Genomic DNA, 13,632 nt, shown 5'->3' with positions numbered 1-13,632 from the left:
TGGGAGGAGGTCACACTCGGAGGCTTGCTATGTGAAAGGGGTCAAACAAAAGCTTGAGAACCACTGACAGTGCTTTATTTTTTCTAAGCACATCATCCAAGTTACTGTTGTTTATACAGATCCTATGCCACTGTGAAAAGCAAAACGCTAGTTCTATACAAATTGCAATTCTAACATGGAGACGTAAGCAAAAACATGAATGAATTAGTACATTCCAAACTAATAAAACATTATTTCACCATGGTGTAAAATACACATCAACTGGTAGCCCATCTAAGAGCACAATTTGTTGGAGGTTTGTGACACTCTGTACCTCAGGGGAACACCCTGCACCCCCACGTTCACCCTTATAATATGATTGTGTGGTATCCAATGCAAAGTTTGTCATGTCAGGTGTCTTCAGAAGGCTCATGATGCACTGAGCATTGTTGTTATAGTAATGTTATAGGTTGTAACTTCATGTGTATAGTTATAGTGTATAGAGGCTGAAAATGTGTCCTCATGGCTTAAAACAATCCCAGGCAAAACTCTCCAGGAGCAGAGGGGCAGTTCACACCTCATCAGGGCACATATGGGACAAACCCAGCCCAGCCTCACAGGAACAAAAAGGACACTGGCCTAGGCAGCAACAAAAGCTCTGTTGGACTCTCGAGTGAATCACCCCACTTCCCTTGGTCAGTTTGGGACTACAAGGAGGAAATGCTCACCCGACTCTGAAGGGGGCTGGGGGGGAGAGGGGGGGGAGGAACAATGGCGCAAAGCCAAGAAGGAAGAACGAACATGATAAAAGAGAGAGACGTTTACCCTCTCTCTCTTCCACCTCCATCTACAGACACCACCACCAAGCAACTGAAACGCTGATCAAAGGGGAGTGCCTGGCTGAAGGGCAACCAGCCAGCCTGTGGTAGAAGTATCTAAGTTTGTAAGCGCACTGAAAGTGTTACGATCAGCTTAGAATGCATTTGGCTTTTATTTCATTTGACCAAATCGGACTTCTTGTGCTTTGACTTATAATCACTTAAAATCTTTTGTAGTTAAATTTATTTGTTTATTCTACCTGAAGCAGTGTGTTTGGTTGGAAGCATGTCAGAGACTCCACTTGGGATAACAATTTCTTTGTTAAATTGATGAACTCATATAAACTTGCAGCATCCAGCAGGCATAACTGGACACTGCAAGACGGAGGTTCCTAGGGTTGTGTCTGGGACCGGAGATATTGGCTAGTGTCATTCGGTTGCACAATCCAAGCAGCAGCTGGCCAAAAGTGCTCACTCACGTAGCTGGGAGCAGCTTACATGTTACAGGTTGTGCGTGAACAGCATGGGAGTGGGGGGTTCTCAAAGCAGAGCAGGGTAAGGCTGGTTCCAAGAGTCGAGGATTGGAGTGACCTAGCAGACCACCAATCCAGATAACACCAGGGGGAACATCACATGGTTACACTAGGCTCTCCTCCTTTCTCTCTCTCACTCGGGATGAATTTCTCTTACCTATTGCTATCATATCAGAAACAGCTCTCTTCATTTCTAACCTCCCTCTCTGCTAATGCCCAATGAAAACCCTTTTGCTGGACAGCAGGACTATCAACAGCAGAAGTCAGCCAGCCAATCACCACCCTACTTGTGCATCTCTAATGTGGCCATCATAACTGACCTGGAGATTACGATTACAGTATTTAAATTTCCACATGCACTAAATACATATCTACCACACTCTGTAAGAGTTATTAGTGAGTGAATGCCAAATTAGAAAAACAAACCTTAGATATCAATACATCAAACTAGATGGGTTTATTACTTTAAAAATCCTTACTATTTAAACTTTAATAAAAGTGAGGAGACTTCACAGAAGGAATAAAAAAAACTATATAGATAGTAAATTTCTTCAGGTTTTCATGGTAGGACCTAGGAAATACACCTTGGCAGTGCATTATAGCACTTATGTTAAATTTTTCTAAATACCCTTTTTCCTGTAATTCGCAAGAGAGCTCTATTAGACTCATAGATCAAATATCAACTACATTAACTGTTAAAGTTCATCAGGTGTTTTAAAGACTAACCGAATTAATAGTAGTATTTAATATCTATCAAAAGGTAGGCAAAGAAAAACCCTAGTGCCGAGCCTCAGAGCCCAGGTCAATTGACTTGGGCTTGCGGGGCTCCAGTTACAAGTGTAAAAATAGCAGTCTAGAGCTCACACTCGGGCTGGAGCCTGTGCTCTGAAACACTGCAAGTGGGGGGAGTCTTCGAGCCCATGCTCCCACCCAAGCAAGCATGTCTAGACTCATTTTTAGCGCAGCAGACTGAGCCCTGGGAACCTGAGTCAACTGAACCAGGCTCTAAGACTCAGTGCCACAGGTTTTTCTTTGCAGTGTAGACACACCCTAAGCTACATATATGACCACCATTACCATCATATGTCTCACAATTCTTAATGTATTTATCTTCACAACGCCCCTCTGAGATAGGAGAATGTTGTTGTTACCCCCATTTGACAGAGAAATGAAGCAGAAAGACTAAGTGACTTGCCCAAGGTCACAGAGGAAGTCTGTGGAAGAGTGGGGAACCCAGGTTTACCGAGTTCGAGGCTACCACCCTAGTTCTTTAGATTTAATTGGAATTGTATATTAATGCCGTAAAGCACCAGCGTAAAAAGTGTGACCTTTTTAAGTACCACTAACACAAAAGCAGCTTTTACTAAATTATGTTTCGCCATACTCACAAGCATAGTTGCAATCACTACACATCCACAAGGATATCGTCTACATAGTTATCTGTGTTAGTAGTCAGGTATACATTAAGATCCACATACACAAAAACAAACAAAACAAAAAAAAATCCACACCACACACAGTTCTTGCTAACTAGCAATCCCTGACGAAACCAGACCAGGTTCAATGCAGCATAATAATAGGTCACCTTCTACAAACAAAGCTCAAGGTCCCATACTTCATTAAACAGTAAAAAGTAAATGTTATTTAACAGGTACAAGAAGTATTTGGATTTCTCCCAACTTACTGGACTGTTTTACCAGAGATAATGGTTAGCAATGGAGGCATTTATAAATAGCTCTTCCTTTTCCTGTTACTTGTAAGACTAATGGTGTTCTGTCCTTGATAATCAATAATCTAAATGAACGGAGTTTGATTTAACCAAGTACACAGCAATGATGAAAAATATTTGTTATGGGATTAGAACAGGTAAACCTAATGGTCTGTACAGCACGAAAGCAACAGTAAGATAAATAGAAAAAAGTTAACCATTTCATTAATCCAATCATTTACTCTCTTCTACAAAACAATGTAACTTTTAAGTCATATAGCATTTGTCATATAAATCAAATCCCAAAAAACAGAGTTAAACAGCGGAAACAGAAAGAAATTTAGAGGGATAGGCAAAGGATGAAAGACAAACTTCAGAGGAGATCGGGGGGGGGGGGAGGAAGGGTGAAGAGAGAGAGAGAGAGAAAAACACAACAGAACTACGCTTAGGCTATTTCAGACAAATAATTGCTACAAATAAGGCTGTCACACCAGCAGTGGTAAGGCTGCATGAACAAACAGAAACAAGACTGATATTACACAGAAGGAGTGAAGAGACAACTTATGACATAGGAGCAAGTCCATGAAAGTTTTAAAAACAAGGGAAATACTTTTGAACTGAATGGATTTGGATCTGTACTTTTAGGAAAATATATTTAAATGTGAACAACAATATCTTGATTACACCAACAAAAGTAATGCTAGTTTTGTCTGACAGTTATTGGCTTAATGTGTAGGCCAATTAAAATATGCTCAACTGGCTATAAAACATTATTCAGTTCCAATGAAATGGAAAAATGAATCACACACATACTAGCAAAAAAAAAAAAAAATATATGAAATGAAATGTTAACCCTTGTATAAAGAAATTGCTTTAGTCATAGCCTAAGTCAACCTTACTCTGTGTGTACCTAGAACTCACTAGATAAGGGTAACCTTGAGCTGCAGTTTTCAGGGATTTCACTATTAACCTTGACCAATGTTCCTATTGTGTCAGATGCAGAAAAGCTTGATCACACCACCTCGTTACATAACAAATCTAAAAATGCACCATTTCCACCTGCTCTCCAAAGAATCTGATTAGGCATCTGTTCTTGAGTCAAAGCCATCCAATATCTTTATAAATCTGGAAAAAAAAATCTAAAATCATTCTGGTAAAGTTTGTAGATGACAAAAATTGTTAAAGGGTAAATAAAGGTTAAGCGAGGTCAGTTATGTGCATAGTTTCATATATGGATAGCTTAGTAAACTGGGCTCATTTGAACAATGAGTTTTAATACAGCTAAATGACAGGTCATGAATTTAGGAAGAAAGAATGCAGGTCACACTTACTGAATATGGGACTACATTCTTGAAACTGACTCTAAAAAGGATTTGGAGATAATCAACTGAACAGGAGCTCCTAGCCCCCATTCCTCCCTCCCATTCTCCACCTACCAGACTTGGAAGGGGGAGCTCAGGACCTCTGCCTTGCAGCAGAGTAGGGGCTTCTGCCCAGCAAATCGGGGGGGGGGGGGGGGGGGGGGGGGGAGGAGTTGTCCTCAGAGCTTCTGCACCATGGGGTGCACCTGCCGGAGCTTGAGGCTTCAGCAGGAGTGGGGAAGCCCCAAGCCCCGGCAGGCGTGCCCTGGCTCTCGAACTTCTGAAGATTGTTGTATGTGGCTCGGAGGGTAAGTTCAGCCACCCCTGGTACATGGCATTGAGACCATTAGTGAAATACTGTACTCATTCAGTTCTGTGTCCACACTTAAAAAAATAGGAAAGGACTCAGAAAAGAGCTGCAAGAATGAGTTGAGGTCTGAAAAATGTGCCGTACAATAAGAAACTCTATTTCGTTTACTTAGAAGGGGATTTGATCATGATCTCTAAGCAACTGCATGGGGAGAAGTTTCTGATGGTAGTAAGCTCTTAAAAATACAGAGCAAAAACATAACAAGATCCAGTGCTTGGAAGCTGAAGTTAGATACATTCAACCTGGAGAGAAGGCATAATTTTTAACAGTGAGGGTAGTTAACCATTTCCACAACTTAATAAGAGACACTGTGAATTTGAGGTCTTCCTAAAAGATAACCTAACCAGAAGTTATGAACCTAATACAAGAATTACAGGATGAAATTCTACGATTTTTGCTGTACTGGCAGTCAGAGTACAATGACTATAACTGGTCATTTTCTGGCCTCAAAAATCTGTGAACATGTAGTTTTCCTAAACTATAACTGCACTAAAAAATTATGTAGCAAAAAGCCTTGTTTAAAAAAAAAAAAAAAAAGTCTGGTAAAGAGATAAGCTTGGTAAAATAATACGTGGTTCAAGTTGGGTACTTTTAGGCTTTACAGTAGGGAACATTAATTAACCACCATACACAGTTTCAAGTGCAAAAAAACTGATGTACACCAGCAAGTGAACAAATCGAAACTTTAATATACTTCCACTTTAGATAGTTCAGTGTACTGAATTTGAACCTTGACATGTTATTTACAAAAGGGTTTTTTTATATTTCAAAAAATTAATCCTACCTGCTTCTGCTGGAATCAAATGAAATAAATACGCTCCTTAAATTTTAGAGTACTTGCAATTACACTATTGTCAAGTGCTTCTGCTATCGAATGCTTTGTCTTGTGCCATTTTTTTCATAACATTTCTTGTTTTAACTTTAAAAAAGTTGAAAATAATTTTATTTTAAAAATGGGGGGAGTGGAGGGGAAAAGAGTATAAACATTGGCTAGAAATGTGCATTTTGGTTTTTGGGTTTGTTTGTTTGAAGAAGTATATTGTCCAAAAACATCATTTTGCTTATTATCAGAAAAAAAAAATCATCATCATTAAATTACCAGAAATATAAAACAAAATACATGTAGTGCTATATATGCTATGAACATGCATGTGTTTTATTAAACATATTATAGATTGGTATCTAGAAAATGTTAATCGAATAGGAATTTTACTTTGTGTAACACTGACAGTTTAAGCTTTCAATAGGACATTAATTTAGCAGGTATTAATTTTAAAAAATTATTTTGTTTTAGACAATACACACAAACCCCAGTCTTTCAACAATAATCCAGCTGTCTGGAACTTTTAGAAGCTCCATGGCTATATAATTAACATTCTTACTTGGATAGCAGAAATTATTTCAATACAGTGAAATCATATCAGCTGAGCCAAATTTCTAGTTGTTTTTAAGAGTATTCAGGCTGCATCTTGTTGAAAAGGTACTGCCATTCGAGAGGGATGGGTAAACTGTCACTCTTGTACTTGCTTTCTAACTTGATTGTGTTCTTGTGTGTACATCAAGATCTTCTCTACAGCATGCTTTGCAAACACTGGAAGAGACTTTCCCAGTTTTAATTGCCCACATCCATGTATTAAAAGGTTTGAGGTATATCTACCACTACCTTAACCAGCTTACGGGGCTGACCCAACTCCCGCTGAAATCAACAGAAAGATTTTCACTCACTGATGTTAAAGGAAGTTAAATTAGATGTCTGACCTCTGGAAATAAGCTGAGAGGTTTGAGGGCAGGTTGTATAGAAAGTGACTGTACTTAAGATGTGAGAAAAGCCAGTGCAGTTATAAGATACGGATGTCAAAAGAACATGATTGACTCATTTGTCTCTAATGTGACAACTTCTCAAGCTTTGCCACCTGTAAACAGCCTTAACTGTGTAATATAAATATTATGAGACTGTACATACAGTAGAACCTCAGAGTTACAAGCACCTCAGAAATGGAGGTTGTTCATAACTGAACAAAATATTACAATTGTTCTTTCAAAAGATTACAGCTTAACATTGACTTAACACAGCTTTGACACTTTGCTATTCAGAAGAAAAATGCTGCTTTCCTTTTCTTTCTTTTAGTAGTTTACATTTAACAGTACTATACCGTATTTGCCTTCTTTTGGGGGGGAGGGGTCTCTACTTTTGCTTGATTGTGTACTTCCAGTTCCAAATGAGGTATGGGTTGTCTGGTAGGTGCGTAATTCTGGTGTTCATAACTCTAAGGTTCTACTGTATAATCATCATGCATATTTATGAATTAATTCTAACAGCCTTGTACTTTAACCCCTATGAGAAAGATATGACAGAGCACACAAAAGCTTTGTTTATATAGATATATTCCATTTCTAATTACTAACAATGGCTAAAAGATTACCTGTGCTACATTTTCAGTAGAGACAGACTACAACTGATGTCATTTAACTACATTACTTAATAAATCACATGCAAGCAGATTGACAGTTAGGAGCTACAGTTTTAAGACTTTTAAGAAGCAGCAATTATTATACTACACTTATAAAGGAATCTGCTACAAGTTTCATATCCTCAACTGCCAAGTATTTTTTTAATCATTGCTAGAAGGGAAGATAGTTTATCTTATTGTTCTACTTCATAAATAATCTTGCAGCATTCACATTCCTGGGTCTCATCTCTCTACGAATAGGGCAGAACTCTTCTAGTTCTTAAGGTTGTTTGACCCATAAAGAAAGTGGTAGCAAACAGGAACAGGAGTCACCATCCCCAACAGTGGTTAAATGCCACCCAAGATTAGCCACTGCCTTTAGAACCTTGCAGTTAGATCCTGGTTTTACCAGGAGGCAAATGCTCCAAAAAGAAAAATAAGCTAATCACAAAACAAAACCGAAAACTTAATGCCTCAAAAAGTAGAGCAAAAAGCCCACAGAAGTTTAAAGACAAGTCACGATCTCAAAGTTCCCCTCCAAACTCTGAAAGGAAAGGATGAGTTAGTAGGAATTCTGCAAGATGTGTTCTATGTAGAAACAGAAGGTAAAGGAAGCAGATCTGCCTCCTCTAAAGGTACCATCTGGGCACAATTCTTACTCCTGGAAAACAAATAGCTCAGGGATATCCCAAAAGTGCAATCAGAACAATGGCAACATCAAAAACAAATAATGCCAAACCAACAACAAACAAGACACCCTCTCATACGTCATCTACAAACAGATATATATTCTGAACAACAAACATGCAGCCTTAACTTTAACCATAAATATAATTCACCAAAGTGAACACACATGCAGATTCAAATTCTGTAACTGCCAGATAAAAGTTACTAGTAAATTTAGAACAGAATAACCTTAGAAAATTTAGAACAAACAACAAAGATCACCCATGTGCATAACTCTTCATAAAGACTACAGAATTGACTGTAAAGTCTGAAGTCAGTGGCTAAGTTCAGGGAAGGCAACTGACTCCTACTCACCACTTCTGCTCTTCAGGACCAAAAAATTTAACAACTTAGGAAGCTGAGATACAGGACTGAGTTTGCATGAATGGTATTTTTAAAGTACTACTATAAAAGAATTGTACTGTTATCAGCTTTCCTAACATCAATCTTCCTAATACTCTGATAGCAGATGGATTAATACTTTGACAATATATTTGGTTTTTTTTTAAGAGTTTGAAAGTCAGACTCAAGGAGGTAAAGACTGAAAACAAAGCAGTTTTGCCACTAACGTTAATGAAGCAAGCAATTGCAGGAGAGAAAAGACTGGTTAGTCAGATACCAAATGAAAAGCTCTCTCTGAAAACTTAACTCTGTCATTTTAGAAAGATTTCAGAGTAACAGCCGTGTTAGTCTGTATTCGTAAAAAGAAAAGGAGTACTTGTGGCACCTTAGAGACTAACCAGTTTATTTGAGCATGAGCTTTCGTGAGCTACAGCTCACTTCATCGGATGCATAGCATATCGTGGAAACTGCAGAAGACAGTTTCTGCACTTCTGCAGTTTCCACGATATGCTATGCATCCAATGAAGTGAGCTGTAGCTCACGAAAGCTCATGCTCAAATAAACTGGTTAGTCTCTAAGGTGCCACAAGTACTCCTTTTCATTTTAGAAAGAGTGCTCATGAAGAGCTTAAGTGTTTGGAAGTTATCCTTGACCCCCAAGGATTATAAACACATCACTTGAGGAAACTGAAAAGAGTGCATTTGCCAATTCCTGAGATGACATCCCTGACTAAACCAATGGAAACAAGGAGAGATGGTATATGCCTGACCAGAACCCAAGCAAGACTGACCACCATTTCCAACACCAAAAGGGAGAAGAGGACTCTAACAGCCTCAATGACCACTCATCATCCCATAACTTTTAGCCTGTTGCTAGGCTAGCAAAGTCTTCAATGGCACATTTCTAAAGCTTACCTGTCCCTTTAAAAAAAAAAAAAAACAAAAAAACGCATTCCTCCTTGAATGTTATGTTTAAATATTTAGTAAAAGCAACCCTCCCATAACAGCTGAATACATCATGTGTTTCACACATTACCTGTCTCTGAAACATAAACAACAGGATCCTGCTTAAGAACTTTATCAGGTTTTGAAGAGGATGGTTTTCTCCCTGGTGGCTTCTTAGATTTCTTTACCGATTGCATCTCCTCTTCTGAATCTGTATTTGACCACAGGGAGAAGTATTATTTTCCTCCACATACATACAGTCTTTAAATAACAGTTCAACACATCAGTTATAAAAACATCCATCTGTGGGAGAAAAGTACTCTGCTGAAGCCCAGAATACAGAGAAAAATGAAGCTGTACCTCTCTAATTTAAGAGATCTGTGTCATGGCCGCCATCCTTCGACTAGGACAAGGACTAAATGGGACTTCCTCAAGAAGCCATCAATCACCCAGAAGAACTTGTTGAACAACAAGAAGAATTCCCTATTACCCACCCCAGGAACCAAGCATGTTGCTTCTGCAGTGGGATGAGCTGAAGCCTGAAAATTAAACTCCAGTCTGTGACCCAGGGACTTTTTTGTACCAACTGGCAGAATGCAGACAGGGTGCACAGTATTTTACAGAGATCTGCTGGATCAAATAACTCTACTGAGAGCCAGTAATCCATTGATCATCATAATCATTGCAAAATGTATGAAGATAACATTTAAGGAGTTGTGTGTCTATACTGAAGATTATGTTCTTAGGGCAGATAACCAGGAAGTAACATGTCTCCGAAAGGTTCCTTTCAGGTAAGGGGTAACAGACACTTGTCTCCTCATCTGGTCATTGTGGATTGTGAGCATCTCAATGTATGCCTATTTGCATACTGAGCCAGATGCTTATTAAGCGATTGCAAAAGGACTGAAAAAGCAGAGGGAATCCAGCATATTTGCTATATGGTTACTGTTCACAGCATGACGTGCGTGGTTCAAGGAGACACACTAGCAGAACAAGTATTTAGTTTTTTAAACACACACAAAACTGGCATCCCTACATTTCTCTAAGAATGAAATGGTCAACAATCTCAGTGACTGAAAAGCCTGCTCGTCTTTTAAAGCATTTGGAGCAGTACTTCATTTTTCTTCCCCGTAATGGAATAGGAGATTAACGCTCCAGGCACACTGCTAACACTCAGCAAATTAATAATATATTACAGGTGGCAGCTGGTTTGCATATACTATGTGTAGCACCAAACATTAATTTAGAAATATTTCCTTTAAGGCTCCCCAAGGCTATAAGGACTAGCTTAATATACAATCTCTTCAGTTTGATGTATTTTCAATATTCAATGACAACATTCTGGCAGGCTTATTTATTTGTGTGTTCTGCAGGTTTAGCTCATCCCATTGTTTTTCTTTTAAAATTGGAGCAACCTTGTACTATTGAACCAGTGCACACACAAAAATCAATAGTCTGCAATGGAAGACACAAGCTGTAGGAAAGCCTGTAATCTTTTTTTCAATTTCATGATAACTCCAGGAGGCTTCAGCATCCAGATGGGGAAGAAGTGACAGTAACAAAGGGGGAAACCAGAAAGCTTCCAATTTTTTTAAACTTAATTTAAAAAAGAAAAAACTGATAGATAAAACTTTAGAAACTTTATTTTAAATTGTATCTTCTGGAGGATATTCATTAGAGTGGGCTGAACAGTCCTTTCAATTAAATTTTACATTTTTTTCATATTCTGAAATTTAAAATATGTAAAAGCACCTAGAAGCATGGGACAAATGTTTATCAAGGTCTGTGTGTCAAGGCAGATACAAATGAAAATGCAAATTAACTTTGCATGCCCATTCAATATAAAATTAGTAAGGCAGGCCCCAATCCTGCAAGTTTTTCTACATCAGCAGACTCCTGCCTGTCACAGAGCAGACAGATCAGATCTCAGAATTGGAGGCCTTAAAATTGAAAAAAAAAATTCTGTCGAGACCTTTAAAACAGAAATCATTCTTTATAGCAGCCATTTAAAAAGATACTGAGTAAGCTAGTTCTAATCTAAACTCCAAATCTGGGTTATTCAAATTGTTGACTGAGGTCTAGTGAAAATTATTTTGTATACATACATAGGGTTAGCATTTTTAGTTGATGTTGCTACAGATGCAATGCTGCATTTTGTGATATTGAGGAGTGTCAATAGAAGATGTAACTGTTCATAGTGATAACAGCCAAGCAATTAATGACTTTAAGCAGTGAGAATCAAGAGCATCTTGTGTTTAACATGCTTTTATTTCTTCTTGAGCACAATCCTTCAAGAGGTTTTTTTTTTTTAAATGTGTTGCATTGAGGGGTAAAAATTGCCTGCTAACCCTCAATTTTAACTGGCAGTACCGCAAAAGACACAAAGCAGCATTCTAAAGCAGTAACAAATTTTACCTGAATCATAGATTATCCTTTTTTTCTTGTTTGTCTGCTTTCGTTTGGAATCATCTTCATTAGATGAATTCTTCACCTAGTAGTAAAAGTCCATTATTTCCACTATCAAGTTCTTTCTACACCTACTACAACTTCTAGTTAATTAACTGTATTAGATTAATTTCTAGCAGAAACCCGGTAATGTCCATGCATAAAAATAAATCTAAGAACTTAAACTATAAGCTTTCAGTTAAGTGGCTATAAAATAGGAATACAACAAAAAGAAGCAAAGTTCATTATATTCCACAAAGATACCAATTTGAAAAAAAGTCAAAAAAATACACAGGCTGCAACTGGAACAAATAAAAGCTTAAACAACTAAAATAATCAGACACCATCTTCAAACATCTCTGAAATTTTGAACAGCTTTGTGTAATTTGGACAACTAATCTAATTAAAAATAAAACCATCAGGTACCTCCAGAAATAAAAAATGTACTAGTCAATACATTATTTGTTTGCTCCCCCTCTTTTAACATAACTGCCATAACAGATAAACCAGTGATCCCATCTAGTCCAGTGTCCTGTCTGATAGTGGCCAATACCACACACTCAAATGGAAGTTGTAAGAAATGTCATAACAGACAACTGTACAATCATCTGCCCATATGGGAGCTTTCTTCCTGACCCAGTCAAATTGGTGGTTGTCTTCTGACCTGAAGCATTAAGGGTTATAACACTTCTAAAAATAAATAAATTAATCAATCTTATCTAACATAACTTTGTATGTTCTTATTATCCACAGGAAATGTTCAACTCTGTTCTGAAATCTACTAAGCATTTTACCTTAATTATTCCTTCAGTTCCACAACTCAATTATGGGTTGTATAAAATAGAATTTCCTTATCAATTTTAAAATTGTTGCCTTTCAATTACATTGAACAGCTCCTTGTTCTTGTGTTACAAGCCAGGGTAAAGAGATATACCAAATTCACCTTCTCTATACCATTTATTATTTTGTACCTTATCTTCCCTCTCATCTGTCACCTCTTTCAGCTAAAACAATGACAATCTTTTCAACCTCTCCTAATTCAGAAATCTTTCCATGGCTCTAATAATTTTTGTCACCTGTCTCTGAACCACCCCACTTTGTTACATCCTTTTGAGATAGCATAACCAGAACTCAACTCTTCCTACTCATTAATTACCCTAATTTTAAAGATATCTCATTACATATTTTCACCCTGAGCCTACAGTGAGCTCCACGTGAGTAGTGCCCTGAATTATAGTGGTAATCTTTTCCCCCTAGGCATTAGACAATGGGGGTAATTTAAGTGTAAAGGCAAGAATAGTTCGGAAGGTGAAGTATGGCAGCTTATCTTAAAAATACATCTTATGGACAGCAATTTAAGTTATGTTAAAGGTGCCTGGGCATGTAAATGTGTGCCCTTTTTAGCACATTTATAAATCTAAATAAATGAGGGTTTGCCTTGGCAGAGCTCCTTACATAATTAGGACCTTAGCTAGATTTGCTTTAAATATTTCATAGGATTGTTTCCATGACAGTATCACAATTCCCACCTCCCCCGCCCCGCCCCGCCCCACCCCCACGCATATGGAAAACAAACAATTTCCTTTCTCATAAAAGAAAAAAAAGTTACAAGAAGATTGGGATGCAGAAATAGAAGCAACTTCTGCTACGCTAACTCCAGTCTCAGCACTATTTTCTTTGCTGGATTTGAGAACTGTGTTTGCTTGGTTTTGCTAGACAAACTTGGTTTAGGAAACATATTTCTTTTTTTCAACTTCTCATTGCCAAGTGAGACATAGGACCTAGGTTAAACGTTCTTCAGAAAGTAGGAATGCTGACCACAGTGGAGGACTATGTTACTACAGAATACATTCCATAGTGCCATATTAAATATGCAGGTGAGATTTTTGCTTCTGGTATAATATTAGCTGGAAATGTCTCCCTGACTCTGCATAGGCCAATTAGATTTTATTTTGA

The 13,632-nt window shown here is 37.9% G+C and overlaps 1 protein-coding gene across 4 annotated transcripts in view; it reads right to left on the bottom strand.

Annotated features, from left to right (window-relative positions):
• Window positions 1-13,632, bottom strand: part of RFC1 (replication factor C subunit 1) — a 74,022-nt gene that overhangs the window by 50,655 nt on the left and 9,735 nt on the right. For all 4 annotated transcript variants that reach the window (XM_037897931.2, XM_043544510.1, XM_043544509.1 and 1 more), the window contains exons 3-4: window positions 11,647-11,722; window positions 9,323-9,442 (exon numbers count right to left, since the gene is read on the bottom strand). In XM_037897931.2, the coding sequence (XP_037753859.1) occupies window positions 9,323-9,442; window positions 11,647-11,722 (196 nt within the window). The remainder of the gene's footprint in view (window positions 1-9,322; window positions 9,443-11,646; window positions 11,723-13,632) is intronic.

The sequence above is a fragment of the Chelonia mydas genome, chromosome 4 (assembly GCF_015237465.2).
Source record: "Chelonia mydas isolate rCheMyd1 chromosome 4, rCheMyd1.pri.v2, whole genome shotgun sequence".
Lineage (NCBI taxonomy): Eukaryota > Metazoa > Chordata > Testudines > Cheloniidae > Chelonia > Chelonia mydas.
The sequence above is the reverse complement of the archived record's forward strand: the minus strand, read 5'-3'. Positions and strand labels throughout refer to the sequence as shown.